At 43.1% G+C, this 24,234-nt stretch overlaps 1 protein-coding gene across 2 annotated transcripts in view; it reads right to left on the reverse strand.

Annotated features, from left to right (window-relative positions):
* Positions 1-2,536: 2,536 nt before the first annotated feature.
* Positions 2,537-24,234, reverse strand: part of LOC143301448 (E3 ubiquitin-protein ligase rfwd3.L-like) — a 34,525-nt gene continuing 12,827 nt past the window's right edge. For both annotated transcript variants that reach the window (XM_076615750.1, XM_076615749.1), the window contains exons 6-13: positions 21,841-21,958; positions 20,311-20,412; positions 16,467-16,630; positions 13,593-13,796; positions 10,791-10,885; positions 8,857-8,948; positions 7,349-7,522; positions 2,537-5,700 (exon numbers count right to left, since the gene is read on the reverse strand). In XM_076615750.1, coding sequence (XP_076471865.1) covers positions 5,551-5,700; positions 7,349-7,522; positions 8,857-8,948; positions 10,791-10,885; positions 13,593-13,796; positions 16,467-16,630; positions 20,311-20,412; positions 21,841-21,958 — 1,099 coding nt within the window. In that variant the 3' untranslated portion in view covers positions 2,537-5,550. The remainder of the gene's footprint in view (positions 5,701-7,348; positions 7,523-8,856; positions 8,949-10,790; positions 10,886-13,592; positions 13,797-16,466; positions 16,631-20,310; positions 20,413-21,840; positions 21,959-24,234) is intronic.

The raw sequence follows: 24,234 nt of genomic DNA on the forward strand, positions 1-24,234 counted from the left end.
TGCTTCCGACGCCGTATTGAATTTTGACATTTGACCCAGCAAGTGCTCGCCAATTTTTTCTGCAACATGACTTCAAATGACTCTTTCTCAGAAAACCAAGCCTTCGATAACTCCGATGAAAATATTTAAATCTATTTTCTGCCCTTGCCAGGAATGCAATATCATTCTGATTTGAAGGTATGGAAAGAACTGATCATTTGTGCCAAATTTGGTATGAACATGACAATGTTAAAGTTTACCACGGACACACAGACAGACAACCGAACACTGGATTATTACACAGGCTCACATTGTTTTTACACAAGTCAAACTGGATTATTACACAGGCTCACATTGTTTTTACACAAGTCAAACTGGATTATTACACAGGCTCACATTGTCTTTACACAAGTCAAAAACGGATGGAATGTTCACCTTTCATTTGCAAAATTGTTTCATGCTTGGCTCTCTCTCTCTCTCTCCATATATATATATATTGACAGAGAAAGAGAGGGAGAGGTGAAAGTTGGACTTTGCATTCATAAGGTGCACTGGTATTCCTGACTCCCTCTTTAAAAAAATCAAATGGGTGTAATATAAAAAAAAAAAAAAAAAAAAAGGTGAAGGGATTGCCAACAAATATACTAAGTCCAACTTTGTGAGTTTGCTGCTTCTCTCCCAAATAATTTTTTTTCTTTCTATATTTCAGTTACAATAAAGACAATCCACATCCATTCCACATTCTGTTTAATGTTCCCATGGCGCCCTGAACAGGCAGTGATTACACAACATCTCACATGATCATGACGGCAAAACTGCAGGCTCAAAGTGAATCACCTTGGGTAATGGGACCTAAAAAAAGCTCACTGACAATGCGTACCTCATGGAGATGTTACAAAACGAACGAATTGGCATTAACTCACTCAGTACGGCCAGTCCTCTCTTCTCCTCTACACAGACCCCTCGGATGTCCAGTGGGTGTCTGAATGACCCAATCTTTAGGTTCCGTCATCAGAACTGTGGTATTCTTTGTCAACATTCACCTCTTCAGTATAAGAGCCTTCCGCTTGCAATATTTTGATGATGGTAACCGGGGTGAAACGCTGTTAACGTCATCTCTTTCGCCGTTCGTATGGAGAGAGTTAAAACAAAAACAAAACAAAACAACACAAACATGTCCCCCCCCCCTCTCCCTCATTAAAGCACTACTTTTGCCAAACACTGTCCGTGAGCTTTTGCCCCATGACAATGTATTTTTGTCCACAATCGTTCAGGTCAAGGGAAACAACTGGTGGAAGACCAAGGTCTATTTCAGCCACTCTGGTCCACTGTAGAATGCACAAACATTTTACTGCCCACATCAAATTTCAGATACTGCACATCTAGCCAACATTTTGGAAAGCTATTGCGTGTATAGTCAGGTGCCGCCCAAAGTCCATTACTAAGTACTCTTCACAATCCTTTTCAATTGTTCTTTTATTACAATATGTAACCAACTCACAAAGGCAGTGTAATCAGAATATGTTTACAATCTTGTGAAGTCACAAGCATGGATTTTCTTTTTACAGTAACAGTACCATGAAATTGCAAGGTGATCTGCCATAATCTAAAAAAAACAAAAAACAACCCCCCCCCTTTACTGCAGATCTGTTTCTTCATATTAACAATGCTCGAAGTAGACCAAATGTCTGCACATAATATAGTCACTGTATGAAAACCGGACATCAACATGGGGGAACACAGACCTAGTCACTATATGAAAACTGGACATCCACATGGGGGAATACAGACCTAGTCACTGTATGAAAACCGGACATAATAACTAAAGTTTATGTAATCTTTGTTTGTATTGTACATATTGGCGCTAATGAGTAACAAAAGTTTGACATTTTCTATATCAACTAAAGTTTAATGTGTTCTGAATGTTTGTATTGTGTATATTGTCCCTAGTGATTGATGAAAGTTTGATGTATTCAGTATGTATGTTTGGATTGTGTATATTTTCTCTAATGAATAACTAAAGTTTGATGTATTATACATGTATTATGTATATTGTTCAGCTGACCTTTGTTTTGTTACGGATGCCTCTCCCCCTGATGCACAAAGTGGAGTGATGGCCTAGAGGTAACGCGTCTGCCTAGGAAGCGAGAGAATCTGAGCGCGCTGGTTCGAATCACGGTTCAGCCGCCGATATTTTCTCCCCCTCCACTAGACCTTGAGTGGTGGTCTGGACGCTAGTCATTCGGATGAGACGATAAACCGAGGTCCCGTGTGCATCATGCACTTAGCGCATGTAAAAGAACCCACGGCAACAAAAGTGTTGTTCCTGGCAAAATTCTGTAGAAAAATCCACATCGATAGGAAAAACAAATAAAACTGCATGCAGGAAAAAATACAAAAAAATGGGTGGCGCTGTAGTGTAGCGACGCGCTCTCCCTGGGGAGAGCAGCCCGAATTTCACACAGAGAAATCTGTTGTGATAAAAAGAAATACAAATACAAAGCTTGTTTGATAAATTGAAAGCATCTGTCAAAGATCACAAAAAAGCAGCAAGAATAACCCTGAAACAGAAGATAAATGAGCACTGGTTTGTGTGTGTGTGTGTGTGTGTGTGTGTGTGGAGTATTTGCTACAATTCACTGAAGCTGGAAAGCTTTGATAAAAACATGGGAAATGTGAAATTTTGATGTAGATTGATATTATGTGGAAGAAGGCATCCTATCCACTGATAATAAAAAAAAAAAGAAGAAAAAAAAACCCACACAAAAAACAAACTGGACTTTGCAGTGTACACTGTATATAATACACTGGAAAATGCATTCAGCAATTTTGTTACGATCTATATGGAAGCTGGAAAGTTGTGATGATGACAGGGAAAGCTGTATAATTATCACAGAACAATGCCATGCCGATTAACAGGGGCTGCTTTAGTTACAATAATTCAGTTTCTGGGCACAACTCATGGTTTTACAAACACATTTCAAAAGGTGAGTGAAAGTATGATTTGGATCCAGTGGCCTGTATATATATATATATATACATATATATATATATATTCCACCATGTTTGCCAAACCACAAGCTCTGCACTGTACCAGATGTTGTGGAATGTTTAGAATAATGTGATAAAAAGGAAATTTTCTATCTAAAATGATGTTTAATTAACATACTTACCGTGACCCACGAGTGCAGACTCCGGCAAGGGGTCTGACATTCCTGTCCTGTGCAAACTACTATCCGCCTATGCGGAGAAAACGATAGCAGCTACGGCCGATAACCTCCCGGAAGTAGGTAACCTCCCCTTTGCCCCCCTGACTGGCGCCCTCTTTTTCCGGCAGCCATCATGACTCCTGTTCCTGTGCTCTTCATACGGCTAAGTTTTATTGATAAAATCAAGACGGGCTGAAGATTAACATTCTTACTGTTTTCCAACCACACACTGATCGTCACACTGCGGTACAAAACATGGAAAGGCTGGTTCACATGATGGACACAGACAGACTTTGAAATGCTAATCTTGAAGATTTAACAATTGTAATTCCAAAAAAATACTCTTACCCTCATCTCACACGCACTCAGAGAAATCTGTCAATATGGTAAGTTTTATTCATATCTGAACAGTGAAGACAGAGAGAAAAAAACAAACGAACAAAAACACAAACAACAACAAAACAACCTTTCATGAAAAAAATGCATGAGCTTGATTTTGAAAAGATGAAAGGATGAAGACACATACTCTGTCTCACACACACACACATACTCTGTCTCTCACACACACACATACTCTGTCTCACACACACACACATACTCTCACAGATTATACATGGGCATATGTACATAACAAAGTATGGAGGGGGGGGATGCAAGAATGACCAAAAAACAGTAGAATCAAGATAATAAAAAAAAAATTAAAAAAAAAGAAAGAAAAAGAGAGAGAGAGAGAGAGAGAAGAAAAAAAAAAAAACTGGGAAGAGAAGGGAAAGTTTATGGAGGCAAAATAAGGATCAAAGCCAACAATGCTTACAGCAAACATAATTATGTTCATTTTACAGCAAACAGACATTCATATCATCTGATACCACTTACAGCAAAGAGACATTCATATCATCTGATAACACTTACAGCAAAGAGACATTCATATCATCTGATACCACTTACAGCAAAGAGACATTCATATCATCTGATAACACTTACAGCAAAGAGACATCTGATATCATCTGATACCACTTACAGCAAAGAGACGTTCATTTCATTATACCACTTACAGCAAAGAGACATTCATATCATCTGATACCACTTACAGCAAAGAGACGTTCATTTCATGATACCACTTACAGCAAAGAGACATTCATATCATCTGATACCACTTACAGCAAACATACATTCATTTCATCACACAACTTACAGCAAAGAGACATCTGATATCACTTACAGCAAACAGACGTTCATTTCGTATCACTTACACAGCAAGCAGACATTCATTTCATCAGATATCACTTACAGCAGACATTCATATCATCTGGTATCACTTACAGCAAACAGACGTTCATATCATACCACTTACGGCAAACAGACAGACGTTCTTTTCATATCACTTACATGATTGTGACCTTGACCATTCTGCTTTGACAAGAGGACAACACCCTCCCCCCCACTCCTGTGACCTGAAGAAAAAGATTATTATACATATACAAAGAAATCTCAACACAAGTTTGCAAAGATGGAGCACAAACAAGCAATGCAAAACAAAAAAAAAAGCCTGAAAAGCTTACCTCCCATGCTACTGTATGAACTCAGTGACTGATGCCTCACAGATGTATGCCATCTTGAAAAAGAAAAATTGCTGCCTGCAGGCCATTTCGTCTCTTCAAGAAATCGATTCGTGTGCACGCACAAAAAAAAAACAAACCCAACCCCAAAACAACAAAAAAATGAACACAAAAAAACTCTTGTTTCAGTTTCAAAGGTGGTGTCAAAGCATGCAGACCTAGCTATGTACATCACGCCGCATCTGCTCCACACAGTTTTCTTCAGGTGTACCCTTGCACAATGTTATTCCCACAGGCAGGCAACCCAAAACTTTGAGAGGGTAATGCGGGCTGTAGCTCTCCAACACCCAACACTGCGGAAAGCTCTAGGATGCATCCAGGAATGTGTTTCCAGCCTGGACATTCAGTACGCAGGGCTGGTAAATCTATGACCCTCCCGTGGGTGAATTAGGTTTACACTGTGGAAAAGCTTTTTTTTGACAAATAAAGCCAGGACGTGTTTCCAGCCTGGACAGACAGTATCCAGGACTTACAACTCCTACAGCCCTCCTGTCTCAGACAGGGGGCACTATGATCACAGCACGTCTGCCTCGTCCCAGGCCTGTCAGAGACACCCACGCCCTGTGACGCTATTCGGCACAGACTTGGACTGGCCCCCCCCAGTAAAACATTTCGACCGCACTGCAGGAGACCATCACATCTCCCAGGGCCGTGGCGCTGTCCAAGGGAAGCCAGCAGGGCAGGTAATCCTGTCCAGGGGAGGTCAGCCAGTCCAGGAAAAGGTAAGTCAGTCAGTCAGTCAGTCAGTTCCAGCGATGCACCTTGAGGCACTTGTCAGTGAGGGTGGCCAGGAAGGAGCAGTGGTTGTGGGGGAAGGAGGAGAAGTCCACGGGCACCCCCTGACATGGCAGTCTCTGCACCAGCTGGCTGGTCCCCGTGTCCCACATGTGGGTCTGCACACACACACACACACACACACAGGCGCACATGCACACACGCACTCACACACACACACACACACACACACACACACATGCACTCACACTCAGACACACAAACACACACACACAGGAATGAACACAGACACACCTCAAAGTGGGGTATGGCTGCCTACATGGCAAGGTAAAAATGGTCATGTGTGTAAAAGCTCGTGAGTGGCTGTGGGAGCTGCAGCCCCCCAAAAACAGGGAAGAAGAAGAAGAATACAGATTAAACCTACAGAATATGAAGCGTATACGTCAACAACAATAGACTGCTGGAGAATCCTGTGCTTACAGGACCTGTAGAGGCACATCACATGATCAATAACCCATCACCCTCACCGACAACCCATCACCATTCCAACAACCCAACACCACCACCCTCACCCACAATCACCCTCACCAACAACCCACCATCACCCTCACCAACAACCCATCACCATTACCATCACCACCAACTCATCAACAACCCATCACCACCACCCTCACCAACAACCCACCACCACCACCCTCACCAACAACCCACCACCCTCATCAACAACCCATCACCACAACCCTCATCAATAACCCATCACCCTCACCGACAACCCATCACCACCACCCTCACCAACAACCCACCACCCTCACCAACAACCCACTACCCTCACCACCCTCACCAACAACTCACCACCCTCACCCACAACCCATCACCACCACCCTCACCAACAACCCACCACCCTCACCAACAACCCATAACCACCATCCTCACTTACAACCCATCACCCTCACCAACAACCCATCACCACCACCCTCATCAACAACCCACCACCCTCATCAACAACCCATCACCACCACCAACTCATCAACAACCCATCACCACCACCCTCATCAACAACCCACCACCCTCATCAACAACCCATCACCACCACCCTCACCAACAACCCACCACCCTCACCAACAACCCATCACCACCACCCTCACCAACAACCCACCACCACCACCCTCACCAACAACCCACCACCCTCACCAACAACCCATCACCACCACCCTCACCAACAACCCATCACCCTCACCAACAACCCACCACCACCACCCTCACCAACAACCCACCACCACCACCCTCACCAACAACCCCATCACCATTACCCTCACCAACAACTCACCACCCTCAACAACAACCCATCGACAGGCGCAACAGCCGAGTGGTTAAAGTGTTGGACTGTCAATCTGAGGGTCCTGGGTTCGAATCACGGTGACGGCGCCTGGTGGGTAAAGGGTGGAGATTTTTACAATCTCCCAGGTCAACATATGTGCAGACCTGCTAGTGCCTGAACCCCCTTTGTGTGTATATGCGAGCAGAAGATCAAATACGCACGTTAAAGTTCCTGTAATCCATGTCAGCGTTCGGTGGGTTATGGAAACAAGAACATACCCAGCATGCACATCCCCGAAAACGGAGTATGGCTGCCTACATGGTGGGGTAAAAACGGTCATACATGTAAAAGCCCACTTGTGTGCATACGAGTGAACGCAGAAGAAGAAGAAGAAGAAAAACCCACCACCACCACCCTCACCAACAACCCACCACCACCACCCTCACCCTCACCACCAACAACAACCCACCACCCTCACCCTCACATACCGATTCCGAGGGCTCGTCCCCAGCCACCACCAGGAGGCGAGAGTCGTCAGCAGGGTGCGTCATCAGCATCGTCTTGCCCAGCACCGACTGTGACCGGCCCCCGTGAAAGGTCTCCACCACGTTGCAGGAGATGACCGAGTTCCCCAGGGCCGTGGTGCTCTTCAGCTCGCACAGCTGTGACCGTGACAAAACATTCGTCGTCGTCTTATTATTGCTATTTAGCATCAACTAGCACAGCCGTGACCGTGACAAAACATTCGTCGTCATCTTATTATTGCTATTTGGCATCAGCTAGCACAGCTGTGACCGTGACAAAACATTCGTCGTCGTCTTATTACTGCTATTTGGCATCAGCTAGCACAGCTATGACCGTGACAAAACATTCGTCGTCGTCTTATTATTGCTATTTGGCATCAGCTCGCACAGCTGTGACTGTGACAAAACATTCGTCGTCGTCTTATTATTGCTATTTGGCATCAGCTCGCACAGCTGTGACCGTGACAAAACATTTGTCGTCGTCTTGCTATCACTGATAGTTGGTGTTCAGCTCGCACAGCTGTGATGGTGATAAAACATACATCGTCGTCTTGTTATCATTGCTATTTGGCATCAGCTAGCACATCTATGACCGTGATAAAACACACATCGTCGTCTTGTTATCATTGACAGATGGTGTTCAGCTCGCACAGCTGTGATGGTGATAAAACATACATCGTCGTCTTGTTATCATTGCTATTTGGCATCAGCTAGCACATCTATGACCGTGATAAAACATACATCGTCGTCTTGTTATCATTGATAGTTGGTGTTCAGCTCGCACAGCTGTGATGGTGATAAAACATACATCGTCGTCTTGTTATCACTGCTATTTGGGAGGGTTTGCAGACCCTCCTTCATCTGATTTTCGTGGGTGAAGTGAGAAAAACCGGAGTACAGTGCCTTTCCCAAGGAGAGACAACACCATCCTGAAACAAGGCCCTGAACCCCGATCGCTGGATCAAGTGGAGTGATGGCCTAGAGGTAACGCGTCCGCCTAGGAAGCGAGAGAATCTGAGCGTGCTGCTTTGAATCATGGCTTAGCCGCCAATATTCTCTCCAAGGTCCTGTGTGTAGCATGCACTTAGCGCAAAAGAACCCACGGCAACAAAAGGGTTGTTCCTGGCAAAATTCTGTAGAAAAATCCACTTTGATAGGAAAAAAGAAATAAAACTGCATGCAGGAAAAAATACAAAAAAATGGGTGGCGCTGTAGTGCTGCGATGCGCTCTCTCTGGGGAGAGCAGCCTGAATTTCACACAGAGAAATCTGTTGTGATAAAAAGCAATACAAATACAAATAAGTCCAATGCTTAACCAAATATATTCTGACTCCGCACAGGTTTGGTACGAATGAGAAATGGTGGTGGTAGGAGACAGAGAGAGGGGACACACCGTGCAACACACTGCACACAGACAACTGGAAAAAGACACCCAACAAGACAAATTTCATGTTGCTACAAGACATGGTCACCTGATGTCTGACAGAAGGGTATTTGGCCGATGGACGGAAGCTCGCCAACAAATGCCTGGTCCTGGCATCCACGTTCAGACTTGTTAGGTTGCCTGGAAACGCATCAATACATAAAACACATGTTGCATGGGAACTCATTGATACATAAAACATGTTGCCTGGAAACGCATTGATACATAAAACACGCTGCCTGGAAACGCATCGATACATACACACGTTATCTAGAAATGCATCAATGCATAAACATGTTGCCAGGAAACACATCAATAAACAAACACATGTAGTGTGGAAACACATCAATACATAAACACACTTTGCCTGAAAATATTAATACACAAACACCTCAATAACAGCTGAAGGAAACTTTCCCCCAAACCTTACGTTTAATTCATTCTAACATACTTGACATACATGACCCACAGACTGTAGACTGTACTTGCTATGTCCTTAACTCATCGAGTCCTGCGCCTGAGCACCGCTCTAGCATCAAAATCTGTCTCATCAAAACAGTTTTCACATCCATATATGATAGTCAGTCATGTCCGACTATGACCATCAGAACAGCAGAGGAGGCAACTGCTGTTCAGACTATCTGGGCTAGGATTTGATTATAGTGGAGGGTGTCTTGCCCAAGTTACATCCCCACTCTCTCAGCCAAGAGGGTTTTAGGACAGTCGGCGTTGGGATGGTTCCCAAAGGCCAACTAGCCCACAAGGCTGCAGCACTAAGAGCCAGTGCAATTTTGCCTCCTAGTTAGAGAGTCATAGTCCTTCACAAAAGACTAAGCCGTAAATGGTTTCCCATTGACTGGAGAAACCACTGATAACACAGCTCTCACTTTGCTATTGGCCCAAATGTAAAACATGTCAATCTGTGATGCAAGCCGAGTGTTCGTCACATCCATACATATACATAAACCACAAAGACAGGAAACTAACTTGTACAGTATTTCCGGGCGAGTCCACATGTCATTTGGAGGAAAAACAGTGTATTTTTTGTGTGTGTTCTTTTCCTGCATCAATACAACATGGAAGCCTGCTGAAGCTGTGTAAACTCCCCAGGGTTGAATGGGTTAAACTCTGTTCACATTTTCGGTGGGTTAAACCCCTTTCCTCCAGATCTGGGAGCTGGGACTAATATCTTTTTTTCTTTTTTTAATGTTGATGCAAACTTAAAGACGTTTTATTCTGGGCGCTGGAAAAAGAAAGCCAGACCAGTAATCGTACCACATCCACCTGCTGGTGTCCGAGGATGGCTAAAACTGAAAACCAGGCTGAGACATCTAAAGATGGGTGTGGCATAAACTGTTAGTCCAGCTGAAATTCTGAAGGGATGTGTGTTGTCGCTGACAATTTGAATGAGCTTAAAAGACGCAGCACTGAATTAAGAATTTTACATTTGGAAATTTTTGAGTAAGAAGTATTTAAAGGAATATATCATCAAAGAAAATGAGAAAATCCAAAATATTCAAACAATAGCAATATGTGTATGAGTAAGCAAAAAATAAACACATATAAATAAATATTCTACACAAACACAAAATCAAATCAAACAGGAAAAAAAAAAATCAGAAAAAAACCCAACACAAGTTCTGTTACACTACTTCCTTTCAGCCATCAGTCCATCTTTTTTCTTTCTCTCTCTTTTTTTTTCTATTCCTGAACCAGATTATGTTTATTCTGATAATAGTGATGGATCAAAGAAATAAACAACATCAGAAATAAAACACAAATAAATCTTAACCAAAGTGACAAGTCAAAAAATAAACTGCCAACAAACTCACTCCCCCCCCCCAAATCTAAACAAACACAACAATTGCAACAAAACACACAGTGAACCAAGTTAAGAAAACAACGACTACCAACCAGACTAACCCCCCCCCCCCCCCTACCCCCCAAGTCATGAACAAACCACATCAAGTGAAAACCACTCACCCTCAAGAGGAAGAATGTGCAGTCTGTTCTCATTGTCCGCCTTGCTCTCGAAGAAACTCACCCGGTCCAACTGCCCCACAATCACACCGCCTGGTCTGTAGGAGGGGAAAAAAACAAACAAACAAACATCACAAAAACACAGAATGGTCAACAGTGTTATTAGCATGCGGAGTGGTGGCCTAATGGTATAACGAGTCTAAGATAATCTCAGGGCACGGGATCAACTCCCACACCTGACAAAATGTTCTCACCTTCAACTAAACCCAGAGTGGTAGTCTGGATGCTAGTCAGTCGGACGAGATGATAAACTGAAGTCCCATATGCAGTACACACCCAGCACATGTAAAAGAACCCACGGCAACAAAACGGTTGTCCCTGGCAAATTCTGAGAAAACATCTACTCTGATATATATATGTGCATGACTGGAGCCAAATTGAATGACACAGGACACGAATGATGAGCCCTTAAAAGCAGCTGTTGGTTGGCTCTACCCAGGTAGGCAGCCTGTTGTGCAAATGACTCAGTGTTTGTAGAGCGCTTAGAGTTGAGTTAGATTTTGCTATCTGAGTGAAGGTATCATGAACTATATATCTTGTTAATAAGACTGGTATGTAAAATGCTCATTTGTCTTCAGAGAGAACAGACCTGACCGTCTTTCCTGGATCTGTATGAGTGCAAAAGTGTTTATAATGCAACTCTGTTGTATGGGGCACCAAATCTGTCATATATTAGCAACTGGCATCTGTATCCGACTTCATCTGTTCAAGACTGACGCACGTAACAATCGACCAATGAAACTGTTCCGCTCAGACCACCGAGCTCAGGGTAATGAATTTTGTGACCCTAGTTCCCAGATTATGTGTTTGGCGTCAGCAGATTCATGGTCACTTTTGCAGAAAAGACATGGTGGCAGTCTCCAGTCTACCTACCTGTACATGTATGCACATCAAATGCATAAACACACCATAGACCAGTGCGGGTACGGCTATGAAGACAAATGTACACAACATGCACCCATCCATGTAAATGAAGCACCGCCACCTAGGCATACAACGGGCATAAAAATCATCAAGCACACCAATGCCTGTTCTTCGAAACCAGTGTGAACACTGAGAGCAGCAACCAAACGCTGAAGAATCAAGCAATGAGTGCAACAACCTTATCAATCTAAGGGTCCAGGGTTCGATCCCAGTATCCATGCCTAGTGGGTTAAAGACAGAGATTTTTCCAACTCTCACAGGTCAACGGACATGCAGACCTGCTGGTATCTAAACCTCCTTCATGTGTATACACAGACAGAGAGATTAAATACGCAGGTTAAAGATCCCTGTAATCCATGTCAGCATTTAGAGGGTTCTGGAAACATGAACTACCCAGCAGGCACACCCTTCTTCTTCTTCTGCGTTCGTGGGCTGCAACTCCCACGTTCACTCGTATGCACATGAGTGGGCTTTTACGTGAATGACCATTTTTACCCCGCCATGTAGGCAGTCATACTCCGCTTTCGGGGGTGTGCATGCTGGGTATATTCTTGTTTCCATAACCCACCGAACGCTGACATGGATTACAGGATCTTGCGCATTTGATCTTCTGCTTGCGTATACACACGAAGGGGGCTCAGGCACTAGCAGGTCTGCACATATGTTGAGTTGGGAGATCGTAAAAATGAACTACCCACCAGGTGCCATCATGATTCGAACCCTCAAAAACAGAGTGGCTGCCTGTACGACAGGGGTAAATACAGTCATACACATAAAACCCCACACACAGAGAGTGTGAACAGTAAAGCTGCAGCCCACAAAACACAAAAGAACGACAACAGCTGCTGTGGCAAAGTGGTCAGTGTTGCAGACCGACAAATGGGAGGCTGTGGATTTTTCAGCTCGTGGCCGGCTTCTGCGCTACAAGCTGAGTGAGCTGCGGGCTCTCACGGGAAGACTGGGACTACACAGTCAAGAGGTCAACCAACTCTGTGCCTGTGGGAGTGTTGCTCAGATCTCCTGACCAACTCCGCATGTGTCTGTATCTCTCATCCTGGGATATATCCTGAGAGTACAGCCTCTTGTGCCAGAACAGAGTGCGATGGCGAGGGGTCGTCGATGGCCTATGCTCCACCAGGAGCGATGGGCAAAATGAATGACAGCCTCTTGTCAGGTCATCCCAAATCCAAATGGATGCCCCCCCAGCACCTCCCCCCAACACCCTCCCCCCTCATAGCAGCATCTCTACCACTTCTAACACCATGAGTGGAGTGATGGCCTGGAGGTAACACGTCCGCCTAGGAAGCAAGAGAATCTGAACGCGCTGGTTCGAATCACGGCACAGCCACCAATATTTTCTCCCCCTCCACTAGACCTTGAGTGGTGGTCTGGACGCTAGTCATTTGGATGAGACGATAAACTGAGGTCCTGTGTGCAGCATGCACTTAGTGCATGTAAAAGAACCCACAGCAACAAAAGAGTTGTTCCTGGCAAAATTTTGTAGAAGAATCCACAACAACAAAAATGCATGCAGGAAAAAAATACAAAAAAATGGGTGGCGCTGTAGTGTAGCGACATGCTCTTCCTGGGGAGAGCAGCCCGAATTTCACACAGAGAAATCTGTTGCGATAAAAAGAAATACAAATACAAAAAAAAATTATTCATCATGAATGAAATGCAGAAAACAAACGTCCCAGAGTCTGAGGGCACATGAACACACTAAGAAGGCAACAACAAAAAAATATTTAAAAAAAACCCCAAATAACAAAAAAACCCAAAACAACCCAACAACGCCCCCCTCCCGCACCCCCCTTCACTGACTTGAAGGCGGCGTGGACGTCCCTGGACAGGTACTGAAGGGACACCACGGGGGACTTGCTGCCCTCTGTGTTCATCTCCCTCACAGGCCCCGCCGTGCTCCGGGTATCGAACTCCAGCACCGTGCCGTTCTGCTGGCCCACGTAGAAGAAGTTCTGGTTATCTGCGTTCCACTCACAGCTCCACACGGGCAGCCTCACGTTGTACCTGTCCACCCGCGGAAGGAGGGAAAGAGAGAGAGAGAGAGACAGAGACAGAGAGAGAAAAAAAAAGGGCAAGTTTATCAAGCAGGTCGAGCGCAGCAGCCAAGTGGTTCAAGCGATGGACATTCTTCTTCGTTCATGGGCTGCAACTCCCATGATCACTCGTATGTACAAGAGTGGGCTTTTACATGTATGACCATTTTTTGCTTCGCCAATGTAGGCAGCCATACTCTTTTTTCAGGGGTGCTGGACATTCTTCTTCTTCTTCTTTGTTTGTGGGCTTCAACCCCCACGTTCACTCGTATATACGCGAGTGGGCTTTTTACGTGTATGACCGTTTTTACCCCGCCATGTAGGCAGCCATACTCCGCTTTTGGGGGTGTGCATGCTGGGTATGTTCTTGTTTCCATAACCCACCGAACGCTGACATGGATTACAGGATCTTTAACGTGCGTATTTGATCTTATGCTTGCGTATACACACGAAGGGGGTTCAGGCACTGGCAGGTCTGCACATATGTTGACCTGGGAGATCGTAAAAATCTCCACCCTTTACCCACCAGGCGCTGTCACCGTGATTCGAACCCGGGACCCTCAGATCGAAAGTCCAACGCTTTAACCATTTGGCTATGGCGCCCATCTCTGGACATTCAATCTGAGGTTCCCAGGTTTGGAATCCTGGTCACGGTGTCTGGCGGGAGTGTAAAGGGTGGGGATTTTTTTCCGATCTCCTAGGTCAACAGATGTGCAGACCTGCTAGTAATGCCTGAACACACTTCACGTGTATTCAATACACGCAGAAGATCAAATACACACGTTAAAGATCCTGTAATCCAGTGTTTGGTGGGTTATGGAAACAAGAGTATACCTGGCATGCACCCCCCCCCGCCCCCCGCCAATGACTGCCTATACATGAGGGGTTAAAATGGTCATACATGTACAAGCCCACATATGAGTGAATGTGGGAGTCGCAGTCCATGAACGCACGCAAAAAGAAAGAAAAAACCCAAAGAGTTCTTATTTCTGGGTACCTACAGATTTCTAATAATAACATCAAAAACCTTTGAAAATTATTACTGGATTAATTTTTTTCTAAATCATCATTTCACTTTTCATTTCAAATTTTGCTGTGGTTTTATCACTGACAGCACAGGTGTGAGTATAGTTTCTTGTTATCAGTAATACAGAGACCACAATTCAAAACTTTTACAAATCTGGGTGATTTTTAGGACTTAAAAAAGCATTAACAAACAGTAAAGAGTGGTAACTCTCTCCATTCACAAGGTACACGACTTCAAGTCAGTGCTGCTTACGCTACCGATTCATCTAGCACACAGGTAAATAAAAAGGTACACTGGAACAAACCCAGACACTTCCTCGAAAAAGGAAGTGCCGGGCCTGCCCTTATACTGATCATTTGATATGTGCACACAGCAGCAAAGACAGAAGAAATGTGCAAAAACAAATTAACTTTTATTCAAGACTGGCATAGCCTCTTTAATCCTGAACAAGCCACACAGAACACATGAACAATACAGAACAAACACACAGAAACTAACAAATAATGAGGCCAGGAGATGAAATGATTAACAAACAGTAAAGAGTGGTAACTCTCTCCATTCACAAGGTACACAACTTCAAGTCAGTGCTGCTTACGCTACCGATTCATCTAGCACACAGGTAAATAAAAAGGTACATTGGAACAAACCCAGACACTTCCTCAAAAAAGGAAGCGCCGGGCCTGTCCTTACACCGATCATTTGACATGTGCACACTGCAGCAAAGACAGAAGAAATGTGCAAACACAAATTAGCTAATTATTTGTTAATTTCCAGTTGAAAAACCACTGACCAGTAGACCAGGAAAACACAGAGAGTGCAAGGTGTGTTATGCCAAACACAAAACATAAGGAGCGTCACCTCAAGAAATGAAAAACACAAAAGAAGCCACCACAATCATGCGCAAACAGTGTAAAGTGCCCCTCTGTGCTGTTCCATGCTTTGAGGTGTTCCACACAGTCAAGGACTACAGCAAATAATAATCTAGCTGCAGCAGAAATGTGTAAATAGGTTTTTCCTTCTTCTTTTCAAGTGATGGATTCACATGGTTTTGTGTTTTCTGTTTTTCCAGTGTTGTGATCTTTTATTATTATTATTTTTTTAACAGTTTGTTGTATAACATTTGACTTCAAGCTGATTCATGAGAATCAGGGAACCTGACTATGTGAGAAAATCATCTTATGCTGCCTTGTTGATTAGCTGATGGATATGACATGCCTGGTGAGTACAGTATACCTATTTAAAAAATTTTTTTTTGTTTTTCAGAATTTAGTGACATAATTTAAAATACTAAAAAAATTTTTTTAGCAGTATTTAATGAGAAAACCGTTTTAATGTTAAAAGAAGAGACAGTAAACTTTCTAGTGATAAATAATTTGTATGTCCTTGTGTGAAAGTGTGTTGAATTTTTTAAATATGCCAGTCACAGCAAAACTACATGAACTATTTAACTACGTCTCCATAGAGTTAATAATAAGATTACTACTTTACAGCACTTCACACACATACACACACACACACCCAAGATTAATAACAAGATTACTACCATCATTGTTTTTATACATACACTTTCCTCGCTCACACACACATACACACACACCGACAGCACTGCCTTACGTCTGGACAACGGTGCTGGTGATGATGCTGGTCAGTTTGATGGTCCTGTCCATGGACGCGGACAGCAGCAGCCCGTCGTCCACGTTCTGGTGAAAGCTGAGGCCTCGGATAGCCTTGCTGTGAAGGGTCAGGTAGGACGATGTCTTCAAGTCCATGCAGCTCAGCTGCAACCACACCCACACTGTTTCTTCTTCTTTCCTGTTTTTGTTGTTGTTGTTGTTGTTGCCCCATCATCGGCACAGACTATTTCTTTTCTTTTTTTTTTTTTTGGCTGTCCTATTATCAGCATAGACTATTTCTTTTCTTTATATATATTTTTTGGCTGTTCTATTATCAGCACAGACTATTTCTTTTTTTATTTCCTTTTTTATGGCTGTTCTATTATCAGCATAGACTATTTTTTCTTCTTCTTAGATCTTTTTGGCTGTCCTATTACATGTATCAGCATAGACTATTTCTTTTCTTTTTATATTTTTTTGGGCTGTTCTATTATCAGCACAGACTATTTCTTTTTTCTTTCCTATCAGCATAGACTATTTCTTTTCCTTTATACTTCTTGGCTGTTCTATTATCAGCATAAACTATTTCTTTTTCTTTTTATATTTTTTTGGCTGTTCTATTATCAGCACAGACTATTTCTTTTTTCTTTCCTTTTTTTTTGGCTGTTCTATTATCAGCATAGACTATTTCTTTTTTCTTTCCTTTTTTTTTGGCGGTTCTATTATCAGCACAGACTATTTCTTTTTTCTTTCCTTTTTTTTTGGCTGTTCTATTATCAGCACAGACTATTTCTTTTTTCTTTCCTTTTTTTTTGGCTGTTCTATTATCAGCACAGACTATTTCTTTTTTCTTTCCTTTTTTTTTGGGCTGTTCTATTATCAGCATAGACTATTTCTTTTTTCTTTCCTTTTTTTTTTTGGCTGTTCTATTATCAGCATAGACTTTCTTTTTCTTCTTAGATCTTTTTGGCTGTTCTATTATCAGCATAGAATATTTCTTTTCTTTTTTTAATTTTTTTTGGCTGTTCTATTATCAGCATTAACTATTTCTTTTCTTTTTATATTTTTTGGCTTTCCTATTATCAGCATAGACTATTTTTCTCCTTTATATATATATTATATATATATTTTTTTTTTGGCCATCCTGTTATCAGCATAGACTATTTCTTTTTTCTTTTCTTTGTTTTTGGCTGTTCTATTATCAGCATAGACTATTTCTTTTTCTTTTTATATTTTTTTGGCTATTCTGTTATCAACTTAGACTACTTTTCTTTCTATATATTTGGCTGTCCTATCATCAGCACAGATTATTTCTTTTTCTTTTTTGGGGGGTGGTCCTGTCATCAGCACAGACTTTTTTCCTTCCTTCCTTTCTTTTTTTTTTTTTTTTTTTTGGCTGTCCCACCAACAGCATAGACTCTTTTTTTGATTTTCATATTTTCTGGCTGTCCTATCATCAGCACAGCCTATTTCTTTATCTTTTCTTTTCACTGTGCCATCATCAGCACCGTAACGATGGCGTTACTCCCACACTGCTCATTCTGAGTCGCCCTCCCCTCCCCTCCTTCCTCCCCCAGTAACACAGCCTGCCACACCCACATTCTTCAGCCACACCCACATTCTTCAGCCACACCCACATTCTTCTGTCGCATCCCCAGCGTTGGCAGTCCACAGGGAACAATCGATGCTGGGTTTGCCTGGGGGTTGCACGCAAACTGCCATGGTTGTAACAATGATGAAAACACACCATCAATTAACACAGAAAAGCGTGTGCCAGTGTACGTGTATTTCTTTTTATCACAACAGATTTCTGTGTGTGAAATTCGGGCTGCTCTCTCCCAAGGGAGAGCGTGTCGTTCCACTACAGCGCCACCCAATTTTTTTGTATTTTTTCCTGCGTGCAGTTTTGTTTGTTTTTCCTGTCGAAGAGGATTTTTCTACAGAATTTTGCCAGGAACAACCCTTTTGTTGCCATGTTTTTTTTTTACGTGCACTAAGTGCATGCTAGCACATGGGACCACAGTTTATCGTCTCATCCGAATGACTAGCATCCAGACCACCACTCAAGGTTTAGTGGAGGGGGGAGACAATATCGGCGGCTGAGCCGTGATTCGAACCAGCACGCTCAGATTCTCTCGCTTCCTAGGCGGACGCGTTACCTCTAGGCCATCACTCCACATAGTAGTGCATACATGTCCGCGTTCGCACACACACACACGTGCATGAGTCAGTTCACTTCTTCTTCTTCATCTGCATTCACTCGTATGCACATGAGTGGGCTTTTACGTGTATGACCGTTTTTACCCCGCCATGTAGGCAGCCATACTCCGTTTTTGGGTGTGTGCATGCTGGGTATGTTCATGTTTCCATAACCCAGCGAACGCTGACATGGATTACAGGATCTTTAACGTGCGTATTTGATCTTCTGCTTGCATATGCACACGAAGGGGGTTCAGGCACTAGCAGGTCTGCACATATGTTGACCTGGGAAATCGTAAAAGTCTCCACCCTTTACCCACCAGGCGCCTGTCACTGTGATTTGAACCCGGGACCCTCAGACTGACAGTCCAACACTTTAACCACTTGGCTATAGCGCCCGTCTGTCAGTTCACTTCAATCACTGCCAGGTCCAAAGTGTTTGGCACCTCTGCCTGCACTAACACCTGTCCGTGTGTGTGTGTGTCCATGACTTTGTGATACCAGGCTGCAACTGAATGCTGCCTTGCTTAAAACAGACAAAACACACACACCTGCACAGCTAAGCTTAACTCACTCAGTACGGCCAGTCCTCTCTTCTCCTCTACACAGACCCCTCGGATGTCCAGTGGGTGTCTGAATGACCCAACCTTTAGCTTCCGTCGTCAGAATTGTGGTATTCTTTGTCAACATTCACCTTTTCAGTATAAGAGCCTTCCGCCTGCAATATTTTGATGATGGTAACTGGGATGAAACGCTGTTAACGTCGTCTCTTTCGCCGTTCGTATGGAGAGATTTAAATTAGAAAGAGACAACATGAACTGACCGATTCAATGCCAAAGCCAGGAAAGAGGTTATTGGCACCAGAAAGCTGCCTTAATCAAGGACAAAACACACACACACCTGCACAGCTAAAATGAAAGCCAAGCCTAGTAAAAGATGGCGTAACTGACCTTTTCAATACCAAAGTCAGAGAAGATGTTATTGGCACAACACTGCCTTGCTAATAACAAACATACACAATCACATGCACAGCTAAAACGATTAAGAGACAACACTAAAAACCAAGCCTGGTAAAAGATGACACAAATGACCTTTTCAATGCCAAAATCAGGGAAAAACTAACTGGAACCACGACACTGCCTTGCTAAAACACACACACACACACCTGCACAATTAAACCAATTAAAAGACAACACAAACTGACTTTTTCAATGCCAAAGCCAGTCCTTGTAAGAGTTGACACAAATTGATCTTTTCAGTGCCAAAGTCTGGCCTAGCAAGAGACAGCACAAACTGACCCTTTCAATGCCAAAGTCAAGCCAAGCAAGAGACAGCACAAACTGACCCTTTCAATGCCAAAGCCAAGTAAGAGATGGCACCAACTGACCCTTTCAATGCCAAAGTCAAGCCAAGCAAGAGACAACACAAAACTGACCCTTTCAATGCCAAAGTCAAGCCAAGCAAGAGACAACACAAAACTGACCCTTTCAATGCCAAAGCCAAGCCCAGTAAGAGATGGCACCAACTGACCCTTTCAATGCCAATGCCAGGGAAAAGGCTCCTGGAACCAAAACACTGCCTTTCTTCTCAAGGCAAAACACACACACCCGCACAGGTCAAACGTGTAACAGACCACGCAAACTGACCTTTTTGATGCCAAAGCCAGGGAAGAGGTTGTTGGTGGAGGGCTGTGAAATGACGAGCACTGCCATGGAGAGACAATGGCAAAGCACGCGACACTGACCCCCCTGCACACACACACACAACACATTCCGTCTAATATCACTTACCAGTGAAAAGACGTTCAACTAAAGAAAGAAAGAAAGACAGAAAGACACCACACTGCAGACATATGTACATGATGCTTGTGGAAGACTTTCCATGTACTTGAAGACTTTCCATGTACTTGAAGACTTTCCATGTACTTGCAATTACAACTAGTATTTGTGAAAGACTTTTCATGTATTTGCAATTAAAACTAGTATTTGTGGAAGACTTTCTATGCATCTGCATTTAAAGCTAGTATTTGTGGAAGACTTTCCATGTACTTGCAATTAAATCTAGTATTTGTGGAAGGCTTTCCATGTACTTGCAATTAAAACTAGTATTTGTGGAAGGCTTTCCATGTACTTGCAATTAAAACTAGTATTTGTGGAAGGCTTTCCATGTACTTGCAATTAAAACTAGTATTTGTGGAAGACTTTCCATGTACTTGCAATTAAAACTAGCATTTGTGGAAAACTTTCCATCAAGACTAATCAGTGCTTGTGGAAGACTTTCCACACTGAAAAATATTTGTTAAAGACAATAACATGAACAAGTATTTGTGGAAGATTTTCCGTTTGCTTTAAAAAGTATCAATGGAAGACTTTCCAATGACATTAAGAATAGTATCTGTGGTAGACTGATTTCCCATTGATATTAAAAATATTTGTGGAAGATTTTTCTTTTGACATTTAGAGCATCTGTGGAAGACCTTCCATTAACATTAAGTTGTTTTTTTTTAAGGTGTGATGCGTGTGTGAGATGTTCCATTAAATTGTTAAAACGTATCTGTGAAATACTTTCCATTGACATTAAGAAGCATTTGTGGAAGACTTTCCATTAACTTAGTGCTTATCTACCAACACAGTGTCCTTGAAAATCTGGGTTCGAATCCCGCTCTCGCCCTTTCTCCCAAGTTTGACTGGAAAATCAAACAGTGTCCAGTCATTCACACGAGATGATTAACCAAGGTCCTATGTGCAGCACACGCTTGGCACAGAGAAAAACCCATGGCAACAGAAGTGTTGTCCTCTGGCCGAATTCTGTAAAAGAAATCCACTCTCATCGGTACACAAAATATTTTTATATCATATGCATGCAATGAAGGCCTGATAGGCATCTTTCAAGCAGACGCTGTGTAGCGAACATGATTTGTGTGAACACAGTGAGTGAGTGACACCTCCTTGAGAAACTAAAACTTTCTGCTGACATTAAAAAAAACCCAACAAACTTTTGTGGAAGACTTTCAAATAACATTAAGATATTTTTTTTGAGGAAGTCTCTCCATTAACATTAAAATAGTAATTGTAGAAGACTTTCCATTGACATTAAAAATCATTGTCACATAAAGAACACATACATCCCATCCCCCCAAAACCTCTGCGGACACATGCACACACACACACTCCTACCTCACAAATTCTGACAGTTTTATCATGAACAAACTGTCCCTGCAGGTGGGCAAGCTGGGAATGTGAAGGTAGAGAACGACTGGCCTGAGACTGTGGAAATGCTCCTTTGTTTGATGACCTATGAACAAATAAAAAATCAGTAAAAAAAAACAACTAAAATAAAGAACAAAAAAGAGAAAAATGGAAGAAAAATATCACCTTTCTTTTGCTTTAAAGCACTTGCACATGTCATCGTGTTGAAAGTTTGTTCAGCCAGTTATGAGTTATTTTTGAGTTGCACACGGTCGTAATTTTTCCAAGCCTTATACAAGAGAGAGAGCCTTATTCCAGGATTTTCATGACAACCCCCCATCCCCACCAAAAAAAAAAAAAAAGAAAAAAAAAAAGGATCAGGATGTGTGTTATATACAGGCGCACTTTACAGACTGAAAGTTACTGTTTTTGGTGCACTTTCAACATAATGGAAGCATAATTTTTTTTATAAAATTACCACTTGTCTGGTAAATGGTGGCATTTCACAAAAAGGAAAAATATAACTGAGCAAAACTGGAAGTGGTGAACACTCTCTGCAGCTAGATCTCTGAGTTAAAACATACAAACAAAAGCAAACACAGGCATGAGATTGGGATATTGTGATCGAGTCTGAAAGGTGGGGGGGGCCTGGGGGCCTTCTGCGGCTGCCAGTGGGGGTCCACGGGGCAACGCTCCTGGTGGGGGGGCCTGGGGGCGAAGCCCCCTGAAGCTGAAGGTTTTTCTCAATTTCAAACCATAAAATCTGCACTTGCGGGCCACCAATGCTGCTGAGGTATTCCAACCCATAGAAGACAAAAAAAATCAGTCTATTTCTTCCTAAACTGAAATGTTTTTGCTTTCAAACCTGTAAAAGTCAACCTTGGGGACATGATTTTCAAAATCTTGTCTTGCGCCTGCCTGCGTGCGTGCGTGTGTGTTTTCAAAACAATTCTCTGTGTGTATGTGAGAAAGAGAGACAGACAGACAGACAGACAGATAGACAAAGAGATTGAATAGGGGTCGGGTGGGACATGGGAGGAAAGAGTTAAAAGTTCATGTATGTGCACTGCTTTAAATACAACTCTGTGTGTGTTAAACTCTTTGTGTGAGTGAGTGAGTGAGTGAGTGAGTGAGTGAGTGTGTGTGTGTGTGTGTGTGTGTGTGTGTGTGTGTGAGAGAGAGAAAGAGAGAGAGAGAGAGAGAGAGAGAGAGAGAGAGAGAGAGAGAGGGGCTGGGAATTGTCCAGGAGTGTTTCCTCTGAAAATTGGCCAGGGTGCAGGGTGGTAAAGCCCCATGGCCAAAAACGAAATTAGTGATTTTTAAGAGGTTTGGGGGGGCCTCTCTTTGTGTGTGTGTGTGTGTGTGTGTGTGTGTGTGTGTGTGTGTGTGTGTGTGTGTGTGTGTGTGGTGTTTTCAAGGAAAACGTTCTTAGCACACAAGTTTGCACTGTACCAATATAAATGACCACATGGCCTCTTCAGTTGTAGTCTCTGTTCCACTGACAGGCATGTGTGTTGGTTGAGGAAAGAAAGGGGGAAGTGGAATGACTGGAGGGAGGAGGGGGTGGGGATATGACTGGTTATTATCACTTTCTGAAAATAGAGGATCTGCTGAGAGTTCTCCAGCCTGGACTCTGTGTGTGTGTGTGTGTGTGTGTGTGTGTGTGTGTGTGTGTATGTGTGTGTGTGTATTCAACTAAACTCTGTGTGTGAGGGAAGAAGAGAGAGAGAGAGAGACAGCGAGCGAGCGTGAGCACACGTGTGTGCATGTATGGTTTCAATTCAATTGTGTGTAAACAAGAGAGAGAGAGAGAGAGAGAGAGAGAGAGAGAGAGAGAGAGAGAGAGAGAGAGAGAGAGAGAGAGAGAGAGAGAGACAGAGAGAGAGAGAGAGAGAGAGAGAGAGTGAGAGAGGCAGACAGAGAGAAAGAGAGGGGAGATGGTGGAAGGAAAGAATGCAAGTTGTATTTGTGCATGTGTATGCACTGCTTTCCAATTCAATAGATCTCTCTCCGCGCACGTGCGTGTGTGTGTGCGTTTTCAATACAACTGTGTGTGTATATGCAAGAAAGAGAGAGGGAGGGAGAGACAGAAAGAGGGAGAGAGGGACAAAGAGAGACAGAGGGGGGAAGGTGGGAGGAAAAAGTGCAAGTTTGTATGTGTGCATATATGTGCACTACTTTAAATACAATTCTGTGTGTGTGTGTGTGTGTGTGTGTGTGTTTTCAATCTCCATGCGTGTGTGTGTGTGTGTGCGAGAAAGAGAGAGAGAGAGTGTGTGTGTGTGAGTGTGCGCGCGCATGTGCGTATTATTAAGCTCTGTGTGATCGTGTCAGCGCTCATATGTGTGCACATGTGCAAGTGTGAAGGAGAGAGAGATAAAA

This window comes from Babylonia areolata, chromosome 27 (genome assembly GCF_041734735.1).
Source record: "Babylonia areolata isolate BAREFJ2019XMU chromosome 27, ASM4173473v1, whole genome shotgun sequence".
NCBI classification, from domain to species: domain Eukaryota; kingdom Metazoa; phylum Mollusca; class Gastropoda; order Neogastropoda; family Buccinidae; genus Babylonia; species Babylonia areolata.